This window comes from Pagrus pagrus, assembly GCF_965226575.1.
Source record: "Pagrus pagrus genome assembly, chromosome: 4".
Taxonomy (NCBI): Eukaryota; Metazoa; Chordata; class Actinopteri; order Spariformes; family Sparidae; genus Pagrus; species Pagrus pagrus.
Genome location: NC_140188.1, coordinates 36,206,053 through 36,229,899, shown reverse-complemented (window position 1 = coordinate 36,229,899; position 23,847 = coordinate 36,206,053). Strand labels below are relative to the sequence as shown.

Sequence of the window (23,847 nt, the reverse complement as noted above, 5' to 3'; positions counted from 1 at the left end):
ATTTGTTCTTCTTGAAGACCATTTAAGTATCCACTTGAAGACTTGGTGTGTTGAGAATATTGTCTCTTTTTGTTAGGAAAAGTGTTGCAAATTTGACAACAAGATTGGGCCTACAAGATCAACATTCAAGGTCTGATAGGTCTGTTTTCATGAAAAACTCTCTGGAAAATGGAAGGTGAGAATGACTAATTATTATAGAACATAAATCAATCTTTTACAAGTAGATGAAATTAAATACTGTAAGATATACAATCTGAAAATAATTAGGCTGACTTATAGATACAATAATGACTTGTGAGATGTAGTGCTAATTACATAGCCTACATTGTTAATGTTCACAGGTTCACATCAGACATTTTCTGATGTGAATTCATTACTGGCCTGTGCCAGTCAGGAATGTGTCTTCTGTCAGCAAAAATAACTTGCAAATAAGGACCACCTTTCCAAAAAACATCTCAGAGATGCAATTTTCTTTTTGGAAAACAATCAAGGTATGGAGTATAATTGAACTATAGAGAGATGCATGATGTGATTTATTTAATTTTTTATTTTAATATCTTAATGCATTGTATTACATCTTCAATTTTTTTCCAGAGAAATTTGTGGTTGCATACTCCTGCAAGGACAGCAACCAACTATCCAGAAGCCATTGCCCATTTCGTAAATTTCGCATTTTAACTAGGTCGGGCATTTTCATAAAGCATTTGAAAAGCACACATGGTAAGTGTTCTGTTGCAGCATCTACACACATTTTAATCTGTGTCACCAATAGAAGTACACATGAAGCCATGACAAATAGAAATATAAGGGGGGACCATCAAAGTATCATAAATATCAAAATCAATACAGACCTTTGAATTTATATCACAATTTTCTATAGGACTGTTACATTTTTCACTGCACCAAAGTCCTTGCACTGTAAACCATAAATTTGTTGTCACTGTGACCCTCAACTTATTGTAAGTCTGTAAGTGCTCATTGTGTAGGGTTAGGGTTACAGTACTGTATTTGATATTGGTCAGCATAGCTTACTGATATTATTCTCTTGGTTATATTTTGTTCTGATTTTGCCTTAACAAGTCCACTTAGATCATATGACATATAGAAATATCTACTACTAATGTTTGTCACATTTTCACTATGTCTATCTCTTACAGGTATTGAATCAGACAAAAGACAAGGTAATACAGGACACAAAGTCTTTGTCATTTGTTGTTTTTGTTTTAAATATAAAATAGTAATATATAAGCTATGTAAAATATGTATATAAATTAGTCCCCCAGAAGGATCACTATGCCCATGCATTGTCTTTAAGATGTGTTCTGATATATGAAAGGCCCCATGACACATTTAGTATCAGTAGCATGCATGGACAACATATTCCATGACCCCTTTTACCATTACACATTGTAGAAACACATACCATTGAACCTGTGGCAATAAATCTGCATGACATTTACTCATAACTTGATAATTATGATGCCAGTGAAAATATCATTCGTATATAATCAACTCAGGGGGTCAGGTCACCCTCAAGCATTCACCAGCAATGTCACATATTGCTTTTCCAGCAAAACTGAAACAGAGTCATGAGAGACTGTTTCTATTCCCAATAACCCACACTTTCAGAACCACCTCCAAGAAATATGTATAGGGCAGATGTCTGTGTAGGGCAGTGTTCCCTGACAATGGCAGTTAAATATTAAAGATTTAAAGGCCCTTATTAATGTTTACTTCTTTTAGATTATTAGCAGTGATAATTATTGTTGTTTTGTTGTTCTTTCTGCAGAGAAGCCAAGCACTTTAAAGAGAAAGCGTGACACTCTCAAAGATGACTCCACAGAGATCTTGGATTCAAAGCCTGACCATTTTGCATGTCAACACTGCAAAGCTGTGCTAAGTTCAACCAAAAACCTGCGACGACACATCAGAGATACTCATAACCTTGACACTACACCCACGATATGCATTGATGTGAAAAACGGAATTCATGTCACTCCAAAATATGACCACAGTCCGGTTTTTCCCATTCATGTCATAAAGTCAACAAATCCACCAAAAATTGACTGCGAGGAAGAGAAGTGCCGTCAGTTCATGCGAATTGCATGGAGTTCCGGAAACTCTGGAAAAGAATGCATACACCTTGAAAGAACTAACAGAGGAAAGCCGTACACCAAACCAGCAGTCCTCACATCCACATCACTGCAAGACATGCTAAGCAAAGGGGCTCATGTTGTCTGAGTGGGGTGTGAAATGTGAGGAACTGAACAATGCTGCAAAGAACCTTGGAGTGGACTCTGTTTTTCCAGTGTATTTTAAAGATGAGGGGTACTCTGAACAGTGGCACTGCTTTTCTGTCTACACAGATGAAACAGACAAGTTGTCTGTTCCATCTGTGTAGATTTTACATCAGTTGTCTCAGACAACTGATGTAAGTTTGGGAGGACACGGGTGACATTTGATGCTGTTGCAGGACAGTGGAACTGCCGGTGTCGGGGAACCGGTAAATCACACCGCTGCATCCATCGCATGATGGGAATGTGGTTTATTTTCCAGGAGTCACCAGGCACCCTAGTGGCCACCGCAGACATCCAAGTTGAGGACATTGATGACTTGGAAAGTCACATGTTCGAAAGCAACATCGCTTGTGTGCCACACAATGTCAACACCCAAAAGATCTGTGTTATGACAGAATATCTGCTTAACCATAAGCGCATCCCATGTCTGCAGGAGTTACCTCTGGACTTAAGGACTCAGGAAAAACAACCACCACCCTGTTTTATCCCCACAGAAAACACCTGCCCCTACTGTCCAGGGCCTACCCCTCCAGCACTCAATCCCTCGACTATTCTGACTACCCAAGCGTAGTCTGTATGCCTTTCCATGGAAGTATCCCTCATGATATCATATTTATATTTGGCTTCACACACATTTAAATGTAAACACTTGAAGGTTGTGAATTTATATAATTCAGATTTTTCACATTCAAGTTAACAAACACAAAAACAACTTGTCTTCAAATTAACAGGTGTCTCTGTTGCGGTGAAAGAGTGTCCATTGTGTGCCAATGTCGTGAGATTCCAGGAGTACTCCTCAGGATTTCACAACTTTAACAACTGGATTTTTCTAACTCTGCCACTATGTGAGCTTCTTCTGTCAGGTTTGGCGGTAAGGCAGCCTTAATTGACATTCAGCATTCACACACACACACACACACACACACACACACACACACACACACACACACACACACATATATATATACATACACACATACATATACATATATATATATATATATATATATATATATATATATATATAGTTGTTATGTTAGGGATAATGTATAGTTCGGAGGTTGTTATGGAGAAATAAACCCCGACAGGTTGTATGGAACCCTGACGCGAAGCGTCGCATCAGGGTTCCATACCTCAGAACTATACATTATCCCTTACTTACTTAGATTCCATACATTGATAATGCATACATCTTTACTTTGTGTAGTGGCCATTTGTCGGAAAAATCAAATTAACTAAAAATCAAAATCAAAGAGGGCCACTTCGGCACCATGGGGGTGAATCATACGCAGGCAAAGAAGTCATGTCCATTCAAAGTTCGTATGTTCTTCCGTTGATTTATTTACTCCAAAAAACAAGCAAGCAATACAAAGAAACTAATAAGTCCTATTTCTTTCATGCCTCTCTCGCGCTGGTAAAAAACCATTTGCCCACCCAGGTGCATTCTGGTCCTCCACCTGCGTTCCTACCTATATAACCTCCAGTGCTACCCAATTTACAAAGAAAACAAAACTAAATAAGCAAAACAAAAGGATAATATTTACCTTAAATTATTAATAATAGAAAACAGTGTCACGAATTGAATCAAAATAAAACTATACTAATCAAACATTATCAATAACAAATAAACAATTAAATAGCTCCAACACTCCGGCCCCTAATTGTGCCGGTATCACAATTACCAATACAATACCAAGAAAGGAGCTATTCCCACAATATGAACTATGGACATAGCAATATTCTATATGTCATGCATTTATCTTAACGAATCTTCTTATTCTTGATGAACCTGCAATAAAAAATAAGAAGAAATAGAGAATAATAAAGAAAGAAAGAAAGAAAGAAAGAAAGAAAGAGAGAGAGAGAGAGAAAGAGAGAGAAAGAGAGATGATGATCAGTCCATGATGTTAGACTGCTGCTTCCAGCAACAGACAGAGCTTCGTCACAGAATGCTGGTCCTTGTTTTAAGACGCACTGAGCGAACCAAGCCCTTTGCATCTGGTCCAGCATCCAAAACTTTCCCCATTATCCAAGATCCTCTTGGAGCCGTGGCATCCACAACAAGGACAATGTCTCCAGGAGTGAGGCTTCTTCTTGGCCTTGTCCATTTTTGTCTCTCCTGCAGCATAGGTAAGTACTCAGAAGTCCACCTTTTCCAAAAGAGTTGAGCCATATATTGTATTTGCCTCCACCAAGATCACTTTGGTCAAAAAGTCCTGATGGCATCATTGGTTTCCCCTTCAACATTAGAATGTGATTTGGTGTGAGCGCTTCGAGGTCATTCGGGTCATCTGAGACCTTTGTAATGGGTCTGTCATTTAGAATTGCCTCAACCTCACAGAAAATGGTTTGGAGCCCTTCATCGTCCAGAATTTGCTGTTTCAGGACTGAGGTGAGAACACTCTTCACTGAACGAATCAGGCGCTCCCAAACACCACCCTGATGGGAAGCTGCTGGTGTGCTAAAGCTCCAGTTTATGCCATCCTTGACCAAAGCTCTTTGAATTTTGCCATGATTTAAAGCAGCCAGACTTTCTTTCAGCTCCCGATTGGCTCCAACAAAATTTGTGCTGTTATCAGACCTGATAGATGAGACTGGTCCTTGTCGACAAATAAACCTCCGAACTGCATTTATACAGGAGTCTGCATCGAGTGTGTAGGCGACTTCCAAGTGTACAGCCCGGCTGGTCAAACAGGTGAAAAGTACTCCATACCTTTTAAGATGACTTCTGCCTCTCTTAACATCGATAGGGCCAAAATAGTCAACTCCAACATCTGTGAAAGGTGCTTTGTCAGGCAACACTCTCTCCTCAGGCAAGTCTGCCATCTTCTGTTCACCAAGCTTTCCTCTGTTGCGTCTACAAACAACACAGTCAGATATTACCTTCCTGGCCGCAGAGTTTGCACTAATTATCCAGTACTTCTGCCGTAAACTGGACAGCATGTGATTTCTTCCTGCATGCCCCAGTTGATGATGGATATGGCGCAGAATTAGCGTGGATATGTGCAGGTCTTTGGACAAGATGACTGGATGTTTGGATTCTGCTGGCATTGCTGCTTTACTCAGTCGATCGCCCACCCGGAGGATTTCACCATCCATTACTGGGTCCAGTTTGTACAGTAGACTGTCTTTGTGAATGTTTTTGCAGCCACCTTTCAGTGAGGCAATTTCGCTTCTGAACTTGTGTTGTTGCACATATTGAATAATTGACTGCTCCGCCTTAGCAAGATCTTCAGGAGTAAGACTTTGTCCTTTGAGTGTGTCCTTAAAGCTGTGTATTTTCCTTTCTACTTCCTGTTCTTGAGTCTGGAGATTGTCCTTTCCGAGGCCTGCAGAAGCACAAAACTCCTTTCTCTTCCGTCCTTATAACATCAGAGTTTCCTTGACCTTCAGAAACCAAGCTGCAGATGTTTTCAGTTTCATCCAAGATGAAAAATAACAGATAAGGTGGTCAGTGGCACTTTCCAAATCCTTGACAACAGCGTTCACTATCAAGTCCCTCCTGACCTCTGGGTCATCCGCAGGAATCACACCAAGATCCACATCCAGTTTAGGCCATTCCTCCTTTGACCTATAGAGAAACTGAGGTCCATTTATCCATCTCCTGCCATTCAGGAAATCCTCAGCTCTCATTCCTCTTGATGCTTCGTCTGATGGATTTTCCTTAGAACCCACATATCTCCACTGATCAACATCTGCTGCTTCCCTGATGACAGAGGCTCTGTTTGCCACAAAGGTGTGAAATCTCCTGATTTCATTAGAGATATATTTAAGGACTGTTGTGCTGTTGGTCCAGAAAACTGACTTCTCCAGCTTAAGTTGCAGCTCTTTCTGTAGCATTTTATCCACTCGAGCAGCAAGAACTGCAGCTGTGAGTTCCAATCGAGGAATTGTAGTCTGCTTAAGAGGAGCAACTCTGGCTTTTCCCAAGAGAAATGAAACATGTACTTTGTGATCTTTCTCCAGTCTTAGATAAGACACAGTTCCATATCCAGCTTGACTGGCATCAGAAAAATGGTGAAGCTGTGCTGTAACAGGATCTCCAAAGTCTCTGGGTTTAATACAGCGATCCACTTTGAATTCAGCCACCTTTTGGAGGCCCTCCAGCCAATCAGACCATTGCTCAGCAAAGGAGTTGGGAATTGCTTCATCCCACCCCAAATTTCTCCTACAAAGCTCCTGCAGCAACAGCTTTGCAGGCAGACTAAATGGGGCCAGAAATCCTAAAGGGTCATAAAGTGAGCTGACCACTGACAAAATCCCTCGTCTGGTCTGTGGTTGTTCTTGTGCTGAGGTCCTGAACTTGAATTTGTCGGATTCAATGCACCACTGTAGTCCTAGTGCTCGTTCCATTGGAAGTTGGTCCGTGTCAAAATCCAGTTCCATCTTGTTCTTTGCTCTGCTGTCCTCAGCAATTGATAGTAGCACTGTGCGGCTGTTGCTGATCCACTTGGAAAGATTGAATCCTCCTTTATGACAGAGAGCAGTTAAATCCTTGACCATGTGTACTGCTTCCTCCACTGAAGCCATCAATTTCAGACAGTCATCCACATAAAAGTTATGTTTGACTGTACTCACCACTTCAATGGGGAACTGTTTGGCATTATCATCTGCAGTTCTTCTCAAAGCATAATTTGCACAACTTAGTGATGACACAGCTCCAAACAGATCATGCGATACTCCAGTGGAGACTGTGCAGTGTCGCCATTAGGCCACCAGAGGAAGCGTAGGAAGTTGATATGCTTATCTGAGCCATGAACTTGATGAAACATGGCTTGAATGTCCACCATTACAGCAACAGGCTCTTGCCTGAATCTAACAAGGACTCCAATAAGTGAGTTGGTAAGATCAGGGCCCTGCAAGAGCTGGCAGTTTAGTGATGTCCCTTTGTACGTTGCTCCACAGTCAAAAACAACTCTCAGCTTGCCTTTTCTGGGATGATAAACTCCATGATGAGGGATGTACCACACCTTTCCATCGTGTTGCTTTAGTTGGTCCAGAGGCTCAGGCTCAGGAGGCGCTGTTCTGCAACACAGCGATTATTTGGTAAGATGGTATTCTCCTGTCTGAGAGGTAAGTCGATACAGTAATGGTCTCCACTTAATGTTGTTGTACTGGTCACGATGTTCATGAACTTGACATCTTCTCTAGACATTTCAATCTGTTCATCTGATGATCTTTCATTAAAGTCCTGATTATACTGTTTGACCAGCATTTCTTGAAGGTGTTCAACGGAGATTCTGTTTGTTGTTACAGCAGGGCAGCCACACCTGCTTCCACCACGAAGTGGACCATTAACAACCCAACCGACCCTGGTTCTGACTGCATAGGGACCATCATCCTGGCTGTTTATCAACTCCCAAGGTTTCATAACTTTGGGGGCATCAGTTCCAATAAGCAAATCAATGCCTGCATCAATGTCGTAGAGCTTGACGTGCTTCAAATACGACCACTGATCCACATCCGCTTGCCGTGGAACATTGAGTGTGGAGACTGGCATGGTCCTCTGAGTCAAAACGTCCGGTAACTCAATGAAATCACTCACGTCCATACCAGACACTTCAAGACCTGACAGAACATGAGCATTTACAACCTTTTTTTGACCCATTGTTCTTAACAGAATACTTGTCCTTTTACCTTTCAGGTTCAACTTCCTTGCCAAGTCTTCTGTACAGAACGTGCCGGAACTCCCTGGATCCAAGAAGGCATATGTCTGCACAGTTTTGTTACTCCTTTGGCTCTTGACTTTAACTGCTACAATAGAAAAGATGGAGTTGTCTTCACAACTGGCCCCAATATGGCCACAGGTCTGAGACACTGTAGTAGTTGTAGAATCACTTGTCGGGCTCACAGATGTCTGGGCTTGTGAGGGGGATGTTGCTTTATCCTGCCGCTCAATATGAAGAACGCCGGGGTGCTTTTCGTGACACACGTTGCAATCCAAACGACTCCCGCAGTCTTTGCTTGTGTGGCCTACTTTAAGGCAACCAAAACAGATTCCTTTTTCCTTGATGAAATTAATCCTGTTTCCTGTATACTGAGTAATGACTCCCTCTTTTACTGCAGTGACATTGGTGGCAAAACTGCTTCCTTTTTTCCTCTGCTTTAGGTGATTAGCATATTGGAGGCCTTATAGTTGGTGGATGGTGAGTCCTGAATATTGCCAAAAAGAGGGTCTGATAATATTCGAACCTGCTTTTCAATGAAGGTGACAAGATCAGTAAACAGCACTCTTCTTCCACTTCGCTGTTGCAGATCACAAGCAACATTTCCCCATTTTTCTCGTAATTTATAAGGAAGTTTCAGGATGATGCTCCTCATATTTGATGGTAAGTCCAGCTCCTTCATATGCATCATTTGCTCTGTTAGATTTGAGCATCCTCTGAGAAACAAGGAGAATGATTACAGTGCTTCAATGTCTTCACTTTTAACAGGTGTCCAGTTCAGAATCTTTTCCATATAAGCAGATGCAATTTTATGCTCATTTCCAAAATGTTCTGCTAGAAGACCTTTGGCCCTGTGGTATTCCTGCTCTGGAGGTAAATGTTGACAACTCTGCACTAAGTCTCTTGGTTGCCCCCTGGTGCATTGTTCAAGAAAGTGCAAACAGTCGCTCCAATTGTTCGTCTTCTCCTCCACTCCATTTTCAAAAGCTGTGATAAAAGACCTGAAACGAAGAGGATCTCCATCGAACACAGGGATATTTCTTGGTGGAAGGACAGAGGACAGATTTTGCTGAACCAGTAGTGCAGTGATATCATTTTGTCTTTGCATAATATTTACAATGTCATCCTGATAGTTGTCAGTCCTCGCTTGGGTTTGAGGGAACACAGGTAGTGTTTGATTTCCAACATTTTGCATCACTTGAACTGGAGCGTCAACCTTCAATAAAATCTTTTCCTCCATTTTGTTTGCTGGCCTTTGTTTAGGCTTAACAACTTGTGGTTGAGATGGATGATCAGGCACAGCTAGAGCGTTAACCATTTCATCCACTTTATCTGGAACAAACACTTTGTTTTACAATTACAGAACAAGACAACCAGTGGACGGATGCTTGACACGTTGTTATTTTTTAATGACAACCGCTACCATTACCAAGTAGTGAGAAGAGCTTTCCACCACTTTTTGTCACTGACAAATTTCCAGTTTGACTATTCTTGCTACCAGTGTGGATACCACCCAGCAGTGGTAGTAGGAGATGCAAACTGGAAACTGGCCTTTGATGTACCACATAAGAATGCTTTTCTTTTCTGTAATTCATCTATAAAACATTATGTTAATAATGAAGACTCACATAACTGATGCACATATAAAAGGTTTGCCTGTATGAAATACCTTCTACTTCCTGCTTTTGCTTCTTTGTTGCTGTTGCATATTTGGGGTTGTCATGCCTTTGTAATTATTTGAAAAACTTAATTTGCAGTTGGAACATTTAAGAGGCCTGACCCAGACTCCATATCTGAGAAAGATTTGGAAGTGGACATCCTCAAGGTGTGGTCTGATCTAGACAGGTCTGATTGCAGAAGGCCTCATATCAGGTTGGTGCAACACAATAACAGCTTTTGATGTCATCAAAACTGTAAAAAGGTGTTCAAAGTTCTTGGTCAATGTTATCAATGTTACACTTTAATGTTTGTGTATGCAAAAGCAATACAATCTTTGAATATATGACTTAACAGTGTTATGTTTTATAAAAGGAACATCTGTGGCAAACCCGTACCACACATCAATAAGACATTCTTCTTTGGCACCTTGGATGGGACCGCAGACAAGAATTGGAAGTATTCTTCCAAAAACAGAGGTGAAGAAGGCATTAAAAAAGAAACCCACTGACATCAAGCATCTGACCAAAACAATCAATGAGGACATCATACTTGATCTCATAGAATCAAAGAAGGTATACATTGTGCTTGTTTTACTGTGTTTATCAGCAAGCATGTATAAACATATATACATTAAGTTTGTTTAAACATCATGTTATTTTAATGTGTCTTTTCGATTTACAGCCTCAAAAGAAGGACCTTCAGGAAGCTTGTCATGCCCTTGGTGTGTCCTCAGAGGGATCAATTGCGAACATGATAAACAGGCTTCAGGAGCTCCTGTACTTCAAGGATTGTTATGCCCCTAGAAAATGTGTGCCTTTCTAGAAGGGCATAGTTCTGTGTCATTTGTTTATTTTCGTAGCCATAGCAACATAGTAGCAGTTACGGTTCTGTGAGCAGTTTCAGTTATAGTGGCAGTTACAGTTGTGTGAACAGTTTCAGTTATGTGAGCAGTTACAGTTGTGTTAGCAGCTACAGTTGTGTGAGCACAGTCATCAGTTCTTCAATTAGCAGGCTATTCTTCCTCCCTCTTTGCTAAAGCAACGTCTGTAAGTATTATTCATCCAGCAACATAAAGTTATGAAGCAATTTGAGTTTATGTGAATATTAAGACTGCTGAGATGCCAATTGTGTTGCAAAGCTAAGCTAGCTCTATATTTTGCTGCCACTAAGATAGCTAAGCCATGCTATGTATCAAATACTGCTGTGATGTTTGGTTGTTTAATAATACATACATTTTGTTGTATTGTGATTTTAGTTTCACAAGATTCCTAGTAAACTTCATGGAAAGTAATCATCTGTGTCCTGGAGTTTCTCGGAGTGTTTAAACTGAAATGGAAATTTAGCCCATGACAAGGATGTTTACCCCAAACTCTTTGTGAAGCTTCAGAAAGCTGGTGGTGAGAACTAGCTTAGTATATGACTTTGAAATATTTCTTAATGTCCAATAACATGATTGGGCTGTAAAATCTTTTGTGCTATTCTTTAGGTGGTGTCCTCCATTTCTCTTGTGTGCACGGCGTTGTGCACTACTTAAACTTTCTCTTCTGGACGGAGTCTGCAAGAGACCACGCAGACGAACTGCTCAGCTTTAAATACTTCCCAACTTGTTACATATCAGATGTAGCAGGACAGGTTGCAAGGCACACCAACAACCGTACCAAACAACTGTTCTTTAAAGACAACGATGGAAGACTGTGCCCCGACATCGGACAACGTACAGCGGGCAACAAAAAAAGAGCTAGTGGTTGACCTGCAGTGGGTGAAGAACCTGAGGCCCGCATTACCACTGCAGGAAGAACCAGACAGTGACCGGATGTCAGCCAAACATCCAATCACAGGCACCAATGAGCGATACTCACTCTATGACAGATTCCATCAGAGCAACCACAAACGTCCAGAAGAGAAATTAAGGAGCCTCAACATCTGTCCCACCCTACGGACCGAAGTTAATTCAGCAGTTGCTGAGCAGTTCAACCGCGAACTGGCAGCTGTCAAGTACTCTGTCAAATGAGTGAGCCACATTTCAAGCAGACAGTAAGGGTGATGATTGACCTCCACAATGACAAGATTAACAACAGTTTTAAGGCTGAAATGGAGGCCCTATGTAAAACCCAATTGTGTATTGGTGTGCGTGGGATGCTGGGACTTCAGTCTGCTGGTAAGTTTGGTCAATATCCATTATTACATAGTAATATGCCAAAAGATAGAACTGTATCTAATCGTTATGATGTGGCCCAAACAGGTGAAAAGATAAATGTAGTTACAAACTAAACATGTTTTTTCTGAAAAGTATTACTTTGTTCCTTGTTATTCATTAGAGGGTAAGGAAACTCTCCTTCCAAGGTCAGAGGGCACTGTCAACATCCAACCGGACAGCAAGTCTTCATTCATAGCACAATTGTATGCTATTGAAGACAATGACAAGGTAATTAATAGATCGCTGAGCCATTTTCTTTCAGTCTAAAATGAAGTAATAAATGGAAGGTGTCAACAATTACTATTTTGTCATAATCTGTGTGTTAAGGCAAAACTGAAGGATTTACTGTCTGGGTCGTGTGATGAGAAGCAAATACTGACTTATGCCACAAGGAGATTTCCAGTTACAGTCAAGGACATTGTCTGTGTTTGCCCACTGGAGTTGTTGAGTCAGTCTTCAATGGTTATGCCATGATTGACTGATGATGTAAGTTTAACAAATAAATCTTGGTTTTGAACTAATATACAATCAACTGAACTGCAAAGACATCAGTGTTTTTGTTAAGAAGAAATGTTTACTTTATACTGTTATCACAAAATCTGAATTGTATTGTAAACATTTTTAAATTCCAGGCAGTTAACTACAGAGTGGCACAGCTGGCACAAGAAAACATGGTGATACATTTAAATTTCCTCCCTTTATGATTTTGGAATGTATCTTTAACTTTTTTTAAAAACATGAATGCTATGTTTTCTGTTACAGTGTGGATCTTTAGGTACGTTTGACTTCGTTTTGTGGCACCGCGAATGGTCAAACAGCGAGGGAGTCAGCGACCGAGAACTGAAACGCATCCCTGTAGGTCCTTTTTTGACTCTTTTTTTGTTTAATAGAAGACACTGTACAAAACAAAAATGTTATTAACCAATGTTATTAACATAGACTGTGCTGTACTACCTGATGTTATTTTTATGCTGTAGGTCTCGGACAAGCTATTTCTCCCCAGAATTGTGGGCCATTCTTCTCCAGAGACAGGGAACCATTTCATTCTTTGGGTGAGCCACCACTGATTTAAAGCTTATAATGTATAGTTTTACTTATATAGAATTGGATTGGTAAAGGTTAGGTCTGTATGATATTTCTTATTGAAGTGGTTTTGTTGAACTGCCTACATGAAATTATACAGAATGAGCTAAATCCCTACATTTAAACTGTAATGTTAGTTGTAGGGCTGCCACAAACGATTATTTTGATAGTCGACTAATCACCAACTATTTTTTTACGTAAATTGAATGTATAACATACAGTTTATCGCACCAGCATGCAGCTGCTCTTATATAACAATCATTAGCTTTCAGCTTGAAGTGTTTAAGGTATATGCTAACTAAAAATGAAGACAATTAAGATGATAGTTCATTAAACCTTTAATGAAATATGCTTGTAGCAACAAACAATTGTAGCATAAAGTGCAAACAGCTGAGTAAGCGGACAAGGCACTGGCTGACCTAAGGAATTATTGAAGTTTTGGTCTCACTGACTCAAATATAACAAAAGTGCATTTTGTGCTCAGTGCTCACAACTGTATTCAACTTTACTACACTCCCAAACTGCACAAGGCTCTTGTTCCTAACGCCAGGTTCAGACAGGACGCGGAAGCGCCCCGATCGGCTGCTAAGTCATTTTCATTTCGGCGCCCATGTTAACCGATGGTGTCGTTCACAAAGGCAGCGCCGAGGCGCTCTGCCCCGCTGCCAGCGCGCGCCGTGCAGCGATCGTTTTGGCGTCTGGTCTAATTTTTTCGCGTGCCGCGGCCGAATGAGTCAAGCCGGGCAGGAAGTCAAACAAAGCAACAACGAGAAATCCTGTCGATTTTCAAAATGAAACACATTTCAAAATAAAACTATTTTCGATAATTAAACACCCCGATTGACAGAAAACTACTATTACTATGAAGTGGACTGTAACGAACCTACTGTGAAATCCACAGTAATTAACTGGCAGTAATTGACAAGTAACTTATTGTAAAAAAAAACACAGTATTGTAGCTGTAGAATTAAACACAATAATTATAATTTACTGTATTTTATGTTACAGTAGTATTTCTATATCTGTAAACTAAAACACAGTAAATATTATGCACTGTGGTTTATATGACAGTACTTTTGTTGTAACTGTAAAATGAAACACAGTGATTATGAACTGTACTTTACTGTATTTTATGTTACAGTAGTACTTTTGTAACTGTAAAATATAAGACAGTAATTATTGTGTACTGTTGTTTATATTACAGTACTATTATTGTAACTGTACTATGAAACACAGTAATTATGTACTGTACTGTATTTTATGTAACAGTACTATTATTGTAACTGTAAACTAAAACACAGTATATATTCACAGTATTTTACTGGAATTTATTTTACAGCAGTATTGTTGTAACTGTAAAATAAAAACACAATAATTTCGAAATACTGCATTTGTGATTACATCATTAGTGTTTTAACTGTAAAATAAAACACATTTCATGTAATTTCATGTGTACAGAAAGTGTTTTAACTGTATAAAAAAATGTAATACTGTATTTTTAAGTTACAATATTAATATTTTAACTGTAACCAAATTTCTTTAATACCATATGATTCATTTTATGCTGTAATTTACTGATTACCAGTATTCTGCTGTCAATAAAATGTTGCTGCATTTAAAATTGACATTTTTAAGTTTCAACAATTATTGGGACACCAAAATATACATTTCCCAAACTATTTATTCTTTGCACATTTAAAATATTAGTAACCATAAAACAATGGATATTAATATCCATAAAGTGGCAATAACACATCAACAAAACATATGATCACTATCACTGTTAGGGATGGGAATTGATAAGATTTTTACGAATCCAATTCCAGTTTCGATTCTGCTAAACGATTCGGTTCCTTATCGATTCTCTTATCGATTTCATTTGGAAAAAAGGAGAACAAACAGGTCGATAAGCATCAACTTTGTTTAATTTAGTTTAGAAGTAACATGACCTTACAAACCCAACAGTGAGGTCTTAAGAGGCCCACAGCCTGGGGCTCCTCAATGGGGTGCCAGGGGGTCCACAGAAAAAATAATTTGTTTTGAAAATAAATATAAAATAATAATAATAAAATAAATATTCTTCTGTAGAAATTAACAAAATACAACATGAATTATTCTGTGGCAATTACACAAGAATGTCCAGTAACATGTTAGAACATGTAGAAATTAAAATTCTCCTTTTTAAAAGGATATATGAGCTGAGCACTCAAAAATAAAACTGATGTAACATGGAGCTTTCTCCTTCATGTTACGCCGCACTCGGGGATCGACGCATCGCGACTGGCAGGACTGCTACTGCTAATGCTAACGTGAGTTGTTCAAAAACCTTCTTTTTAGCAAACTTTGTGTCCACAAACGATGTTCTCAATGCTCGTGTTCAGGTGTAGGGACCCTGGTGATACTACGAGCAAAGTTTCATGTTGTGTCGAGTCTTCTTAGGGTTTTAAAAATAGCGATTTTGATGCTACAGAAAAGTTGACCCGTGCACCTCCATTGTAAATGAGTTTGACCTGGAAACGAAACTACGGTGAATCTTAAAAGTGGCTTTTTCAGTTCTGGAGGAAACATTGTTACATGCCTCAGATCCTGCCTGAAACCTGAAATGGTAAACATGCTAGTGTTTCTTAGCAAGAACCTGGAGTAAGCACTAGTGTGTAGAGTAGAGTGATCACATGCAACCATGAGTCAGATTCACATCTACAACACTAGTCTGAGTAAACAGGTCAGGATACCAAGTCTGCTGCTCCTTTTTGAAGTGCCCTGTTCAAGCCCCTCTTATTCTTAATCATCAGTGCTCTTACTTGTTTAAAAGAGTTTAAAGTTGTCACCAGTCACATGGCAGTGTTATTTGCAATAGTTTTTTTGTTCATTACATTATTTATTATTTGTTAACAAGTGACACTACCTTTTTTTTTAGGCGTCGGGGGGGATTTTGTACTTATCATTCATTTATCGTTATCGAGGTGAGTTGCTCAATATATCGTGATATTGATTTGAGGCCATATCGCCCAGCCCTATCATGACTATCCTTAAAGGAATAGTTCACCCTAAAACGAAATTCAGTCATTATCGACTCAGAAGTCTGGTGTAGTTTCTTAGTCCTCAAAGTGCAGCTGGAGATCTGCGGTGCTAGCCTCCGGCAACAACAATCCATATAACGAGCGTTAATGGTGCCCGGCAGGAAAAGTCCATAAAACTACACAAAAACTTTGTAATATTCCTCCATACTGCTTGTCCGCTGCCATCCAAGTGTCCTGAAGTGGCGACATCCAGAGTTTACTCGAAACAACGTAATTTAGTACATTTTTACAGCCTAAACAGTCACTATGCTATATCCGCCTGGAGGAACGCGCCTGTGTTCACGCAAGTCTTCTTCACAGCGTTTGCACTACGGAAGCCGCGCCGGACAGGATGGACGAGATTCGCGATAGATACACACCGGTATTTACTTCCTGCTGTGAGCCACCGAGTGACACACAAACACAAGAGGGATCTGCTGCACTAGTGATTTGAAACTTTGAAACTCACAGCAGGATGTAAATACCGGTGTGTATCTATCGCGAATCTCATTCATCTTGTCCGGCACGGCTTCCGTAGTGCAATCGGCTGTGCGTGAACACGGAGCATCCCTCTGTGTAAACATAGCATAGTGACTGTTTAGGCTGTAAAAATTTACTAAATGACGTCGTTTGGAGTAAACTCTGGATGTCGCCACTTCAGGACACTTGGATTGCAGCGGACGAGCCGTATGGAGGAATATTACAACGTTTTTGTGGAGTTTTATGGACATTTTCTCCCGGGCGCCATTAACGCTCGTTATATGGATTATCGTGTCTGGAGGCTAGCACCGCGGATCTCCAGCTGCACTTTGAGGACTAAGAAACTACACCGGACTTCTCACCAACATGTGGGTGAGTCGATAATGACTGAATTTCGTTTTAGGGTGAACTATTCTTTTAAGTATTTATAACTGTCATTTTATTTATGATAAATAAATCATCCACTGTACCTGGTAGCATTTGGAAAGATCTTTCCAAATGTTCTCCTTGATGCTCCTTGTGAAGGCAGAGTCATCTTCCTGCACGGTGTAGTGTTGCTGTAGCTTTTGCAGGATGGGCAAAATCTCACCACAGGTCGGACTTTTGTCACTGAAGACTGCCAGTGTGGAGGTGTAATGCTTTCGCATGAGCAGCACAAACTCCTCTGCTTTTCTTAAGTCCTCATTGCCCATTTTGGCCAGTCTGCAATATAAACAAAACAAAAACGCAAAAGATATATGTTGTATAAACAAACAAAAACAAAACCTGAGTCCAAGTTTAAAATAAGCCACATTATCATTATTTTTCAATATTTCTCACTTTTCTTTCTCCATGGGCTTTCTTATCCGTGGGTCAATGGCTGCAGCCTGGATGGCAGGAAACTGCTCGAAGAATCTCTGCATCATCAAATAGAGAGGTCCATCTGGTCTTAACATCCAGGAGGAGCATGTGCTTGGGTAGCTCTGAGGGGTAACATATACACAACTTAAATGCTTATGTAATATTATGAATTAAATTTGATCATGATCTAATAATTTACATGTACACATTTCTATGTTGCCTGCAATGTAAAGAAAGTATCTTACTGAGCAAGTCTTGCTTCTTCTTAAGGACCACTTTTGCCATGTAGGACCTCTTCATCCATACAATCACAGAGCGAATTCTTGCTGCCCAGTTGGAAATTGCAGTGCAGTTGTACAGCTTCTGAGCTCCAAGGTTCAGGGTCTGTGCAAAACATGGAAACTCGACAATTTGTAGCCTTTTCACAGCTACATCCATGTTTGCCGCATTATCAACTGTGGCTGCCACAACCTTCTCTCTGACACCATACTCCTCCAAGATCTCATCAATCTCCTCTGCTACAGCTATCCCTGTCTGTGCTTGGTACACTGCTTTTGTTTTGAGGACTTTTTCTTGAGCCTGGCCAGTCCTGACATAATGCAGCATTACTGTGGGGTAATGATCTTGACTTAAAACTTGTCCATCCATCAGCAGTGATGGCTGCCTTCGACACATGTTTCAGCTCAGAGATCAGATTTCCCTTTTCAACAGCATACCAAGCAGGGACCAAGTGGATAGTTATTAAACTGTCTCAAACTTAGTCACTGCTCGGTGACATTCGTCTGTCCTGGCCTGGGTCATTTTACTCTTCCCTGCTTCCCTGAAGATCTATAGCTGTGTGAAAACGTCCAGGGCTCGAAATTAACTTTTTTCCTCAGTGTCCCACAACTGTCCCGAATTCTACTTTGTATTGTCCCGGATATAACCAACAGTGTCCCAAATTTAAATTATTGTCGTTGCCCCCCCAATTATGCAGAATACATTTAATTTGATCCTTTTTTGTCACTTAACCATCACACCACCATTTATATGGTCCACCATATAAGTTTAAAATACTTATTTTATTAAACATATGAATATCAGTCTGATCTGTTGCCTCTCCTAGACTAGAAGGGAAAGGAGTTGTTTTAAGACATGTTTTCTATTGTTTCTCAATATCCAGACTAATTTATCATTATGTCAACATTAAAGAATTCTGATAGTTTTATTTTTCAATTCAATATGTTATGGCTGTATGGTCTCTGTGTTCCATAATACAGTTTAATAAATGTATCTTTTTTCAGTTGTGATTACAAGTTATTATTACAAGTCAGTAGTACTATAGGAATATCATTTTATCTTGTTATCATTTATGAATGTCAATCATCTTGCTCTCACTCATTCACCCACCCCACCAGATCTCCCCCTTCACATTTACTCTGCTTACTCCTGCCCTCCTACACAACACTCCTCTCTGTCTTGATGTGTCACTCTCTCACATACACCTCAAGACCCAAAAACACAAGACATTGTTCAGGTGCTCCCTGTAACCTATGAGTTACTAGCCCTTTTCACACAGAGACGCCGCATTATCGGTTTCTCCGCCGCTGGCTGTTCACACAGAGCCGAGCAGCTCCGGCGCAAAAGAGGAACCAGAGTATAATTCACACAGAAAGCCGGCGATGACGGTACACGTCATCATCATGACGTGTATGATGACGTGTGTGTTTTTTCAAGGTGTTTCCCGGTGTCCTCCTATATCTAAACATGTACCGCTGACTGTTTATAATCATATGGATGCTGTTATAATGTGTTGTGATTGAGATCCTGACCCACCAAACATCCTGGAAAGTGACAAAGTTACGTTTTTCGTACAAAGTTACATAATCACCATCAGTAAACAGGACGCTGTCTGACTATTTCACTCGCGGGGAGGGAGGCTGTTTTCTGGGGGGAAAGTTCACTGAAGTCTCGGTCAGGACGGCTGACCGCCGCGGAGATGTTTTTTCTTGTCTCACACAGAGTCGTTGAACACGGGTCGGCATGTTCTCTGACCACTTTGCCACCACTTCTCAACTGCCTGCTCTGCATTATAGTCCTCAACCTCAGGGAAATGCAAAGATATACGGAGGAGGGAATTGAGCATTTTGTTTGAGTGAGCGTTAGCTATCGCTGAGCACTAGCTAACATCGACAGTTAAGACAACTAACTTACCACAGGGGAGGACGATGAATCATGACCAGGACTTGGGATGTCCTCGTTTCGGGAGTCTGCAGTATTGGGGCTTGCATAAGAGGGATGTTTATTCAACCACCTGTCGTTAACGATGGTCTATGCTCTGGCTCTATGAATGCTGCATTGGCGCGAGTCAAGCAGCAGCCAGCAGCAGAGTGGATGACGTAAATGCATTTGCACCAACAGGCTAACTGCCTATCGTGAGGTGCCGCGAGAACGTAAGCCTTCTATAGTTTCGCCGCTCACACTTTTTTATTAAATTATTCAAACGACAAAGTAACGTCTAGATACTCATATTTAATGACTTTGCAAACAACACCCATTTCGAAGTTTAGTTGACATTTTTTTTCACTGTCCCGTCATTGTCCCGGACCAAATATATTTGTGTCCCAGTAGGAATTTTTATGGTCCCCGGGACATCGGGACATCGTTAATTTCGAGCCCTGAAAACGTCTAAGAATTAGAGGTCTGAATAGATATGCATTCTCATATACGTGTATGTGCACAAGTATTGCCCTACTTCCTCGTCCGCAGCCAGCCAGCTCCACTCCTCACCAAATTCATGACCTGCAAGAAACAGCAAACAGAACTTGTACTCACTATGGCAACAAGAGACCGCTGACGTTAGCACCTGTTAGCTAGCTTAGCTACACCATCTGAACAATAATAACCCATAATATCACAATTCGGCATATTTGAACAAAATCAACCACAACTACCAACAGTCACAGCCCTTCAACTCTGGGCTAATATGCTGTCACATGTTAGATTGTCAAAGTTAGAAAATAATGGCTTCAATCCCTGAGGAGCTACGTTAGCATTAGCGGCAGCTGCATTCATCAGTATGCAGTTAGTTAGCTCTCATCACATTCAATGTAAAAACGTTGTTTACTTTGTTTTGGACATGTCTCAAAAATTTAGCCCTGCCAGCCCCAGGCTAACGTTACTTACCCTGTCTGCCTCCACTCGCTCATCATCATGAGGTCCTCCTCCCTCGTCTCCCGGCGCAGCAGCACCTGTGGCTGCTGGCGGGTTGGTGGTACAGGTGTCGTGCCAAAAAGTGATCGTCTGCCAGAATCTGATTTGTGGCCGCGGGAGCGCGCACAGCAGCCCGTTGAGCGGTAGCGCTATAAAACGTCTGCTTTTCTTTGGATTAACCGGTCATAATGTGCATATACACACACACTTACCACACATTATCACAGCTGTGGCCAAAAGAAGTGTAGTTTGTAGCGAAATAAGGCATGGCAATTACGTGATAGACACGTCTCTACAGTATGTTTGATTTAACAGCCAGAGCACTATATATCAGAGTTTACGCCACACAGTGACGCCTCCTTTGTTAATCTTTCCTCCGACTCCAAGTTACAACGTGTTTTCAATAAAGTAATGGTCACTTTTGCAATGATCCTTATGACTCTGCATTGTTTTGTTTTTTTTTACCTGATCTGGGCCCTATAGTATTTGCTTACCATGTTTGGATGTGTTTTGTGTCTAAAATATGCCTAAAATACAGTTTTCACCTGCCAAAAATGGATTGGAGCCCAAATGGTGATTTCTGCCTAAAAATGACTTTATCTCATTCAAGAGCTTCATAATATAGACACTAAAGCTCACAGGGCCATGTGGAACTCCTTTAAAGGACCATTACAACACAAAATGTGCTTTTTCACCTGCCAAAAATTGATTGGAGGCCAAATGCAGTTATTGAATGGTGATTTCTGCCTAAAAATGACTTTATCTCATTCAAGAGCTTCATAATATAGACACTAAAGCTCACAGGGCCATGTGGAACTCCTTTAAAGGACCATTACAACACAAAATGTGCTTTTTCACCTGCCAAAAATTGATTGGAGGCCAAATGCAGTTATTGAATGGTGATTTCTGCCTAAAAATGACTTGATCTCATTCAAGAGCTTCATAATATAAACCCTCGAGCTCACAGGACCATGTGGAACTCCTTTAAAGGACCATTACCACACAAAAAATGCTTTTTCACCTGCCAAAAATTGATTGGAGGCCAAATGCAGTTACTGGTAGGTGATTTCTGCGTAAATATGACTTGATCTCATTCAAGAGCTTCATAATATAAACCCTCGAGCTCACAGGACCATGTGGAACCCCTTTAAAGGACCATTACAACACAAAAAGTGCTTTTTCACCTGCCAAAAATTGATTGGAGGCCAATTACAGTTACTGAATGGTGATTTCTGCCTAAAAATGACTTTATCTCATTCAAGAGCTTCATAATATAGACACTAAAGCTCACAGGGCCATGTGGAACTCCTTTAAAGGACCATTACAACACAAAATGTGCTTTTTCACCTGCCAAAAATTGATTGGAGGCCAAATGCAGTTATTGAATGGTGATTTCTGCCTAAAAATGACTTGATCTCATTCAAGAGCTTCATAATATAAACCCTCGAGCTCACAGGACCATGTGGAACTCCTTTAAAGGACCATTACCACACAAAAAATGCTTTTTCACCTGCCAAAAATTGATTGGAGGCCAAATGCAGTTACTGGTAGGTGATTTCTGCGTAAATATGACTTGATCTCATTCAAGAGCTTCATAATATAAACCCTCGAGCTCACAGGACCATGTGGAACCCCTTTAAAGGACCATTACAACACAAAAAGTGCTTTTTCACCTGCCAAAAATTGATTGGAGGCCAATTACAGTTACTGAATGGTGATTTCTGCCTAAAAATGACTTTATCTCATTCAAGAGCTTCATAATATAGACACTAAAGCTCACAGGGCCATGTGGAACTCCTTTAAAGGACCATTACAACACAAAAAGTGCTTTCTCACCTGCCAAAAATTGATTGGAGGCCAAATGCAGTTACTGGTAGGTGATTTCTGCGTAAATATGACTTGATCTCATTCAAGAGCTTCATAATATAAACCCTCGAGCTCACAGGACCATGTGGAACCCCTTTAAAGGACCATTACTGTACAACACAAAAAGTGCTTTTTCACCTGCCAAAAATTGATTGGAGGCCAATTACAGTTACTGAATGGTGATTTCTGCCTAAAAATGACTTGATCTCATTCAAGAGCTTCATAATATAAACCCTCGAGCTCACAGGACCATGTGGAACTCCTTTAAAGGACCATTACAACACAAAAAGTGCTTTTTCACCTGCCAAAAATTGATTGGAGGCCAAATGCAGTTACTGAATGGTGATTTCTGCCTAAAAATGACTTGATCTCATTCAAGAGCTTCATAATATAAACCCTCGAGCTCACAGGACCATGTGGAACTCCTTTAAAGGACCATTACAACACAAAAAGTGCTTTTTCACCTGCCAAAAATTGATTGGAGGCCAAATGCAGTTACTGGTAGGTGATTTCTGCGTAAATATGACTTGATCTCATTCAAGAGCTTCATAATATAAACCCTCGAGCTCACAGGACCATGTGGAACCCCTTTAAAGGACCATTACAACACAAAAAGTGCTTTTTCACCTGCCAAAAATTGATTGGAGGCCAAATGCAGTTACTGGTAGGTGATTTCTGCGTAAATATGACTTGATCTCATTCAAGAGCTTCATAATATAAACCCTCGAGCTCACAGGACCATGTGGAACCCCTTTAAAGGACCATTACAACACAAAAAGTGCTTTTTCACCTGCCAAAAATTGATTGGAGGCCAATTACAGTTACTGAATGGTGATTTCTGCCTAAAAATGACTTTATCTCATTCAAGAGCTTCATAATATAGACACTAAAGCTCACAGGGCCATGTGGAACTCCTTTAAAGGACCATTACAACACAAAATGTGCTTTTTCACCTGCCAAAAATTGATTGGAGGCCAAATGCAGTTACTGGTAGGTGATTTCTGCCTAAAAATGACTTGATCTCATTCAAGAGCTTCATAATATAAACCCTCGAGCTCACAGGACCATGTGGAACTCCTTTAAAGGACCATTACAACACAAAAAGTGCTTTTTCACCTGCCAAAAATTGATTGGAGGCCAAATGCAGTTACTGGTAGGTGATTTCTGCGTAAATATGACTTGATCTCATTCAAGAGCTTCATAATATAAACCCTCGAGCTCACAGGACCATGTGGAACTCCTTTAAAGGACCATTACAACACAAAAAGTGCTTTTTCACCTGCCAAAAATTGATTGGAGGCCAAATGCAGTTATTGAATGGTGATTTCTGCCTAAAAATGACTTGATCTCATTCAAGAGCTTCATAATATAAACCCTCGAGCTCACAGGACCATGTGGAACTCCTTTAAAGGACCATTACCACACAAAAAATGCTTTTTCACCTGCCAAAAATTGATTGGAGGCCAAATGCAGTTACTGGTAGGTGATTTCTGCGTAAATATGACTTG

The 23,847-nt window shown here is 40.4% G+C and overlaps 1 protein-coding gene and 1 long non-coding RNA gene across 2 annotated transcripts; one reads left to right on the top strand and one right to left on the bottom strand.

Annotated features, from left to right (window-relative positions):
* The first annotated feature begins 34 nt into the window (after positions 1–34).
* On the top strand, positions 35–14,276 carry LOC311256525. Its single transcript, XR_014622504.1, has 10 exons — positions 35–3,168; positions 9,721–9,835; positions 9,995–10,668; positions 10,878–11,019; positions 11,109–11,780; positions 11,941–12,047; positions 12,147–12,305; positions 12,452–12,493; positions 12,582–12,674; positions 12,797–14,276. It is a non-coding gene; the product is annotated as an uncharacterized lncRNA (long non-coding RNA).
* Positions 3,421–20,535, bottom strand: LOC311256524 (uncharacterized protein). The gene is made up of 5 exons (XM_084351644.1): positions 20,447–20,535; positions 17,527–20,062; positions 17,261–17,403; positions 16,912–17,143; positions 3,421–4,086 (listed from the first exon to the last, which is right to left on the bottom strand). Exons 3-5 carry the CDS (start codon positions 17,374–17,376, stop codon positions 4,072–4,074), a joined length of 363 nt encoding a protein of 120 aa, XP_084207770.1. The 5' UTR covers positions 17,377–17,403; positions 17,527–20,062; positions 20,447–20,535; the 3' UTR covers positions 3,421–4,071.
* Positions 20,536–23,847: the final 3,312 nt, after the last annotated feature.

Bases quoted from the DNA above. Each gene is read 5' to 3' on its own strand.
- LOC311256524 (XM_084351644.1), bottom strand. From the start codon at position 17,376: ATGTTAAGACCAGATGGACCTCTCTATTTGATGATGCAGAGATTCTTC. The intron at 17,144-17,260 runs GTGAGAAATATT...TTTATATTGCAG, and splicing joins AAGCCCATGGAGAAAGAAAA to ACTGGCCAAAATGGGCAATG.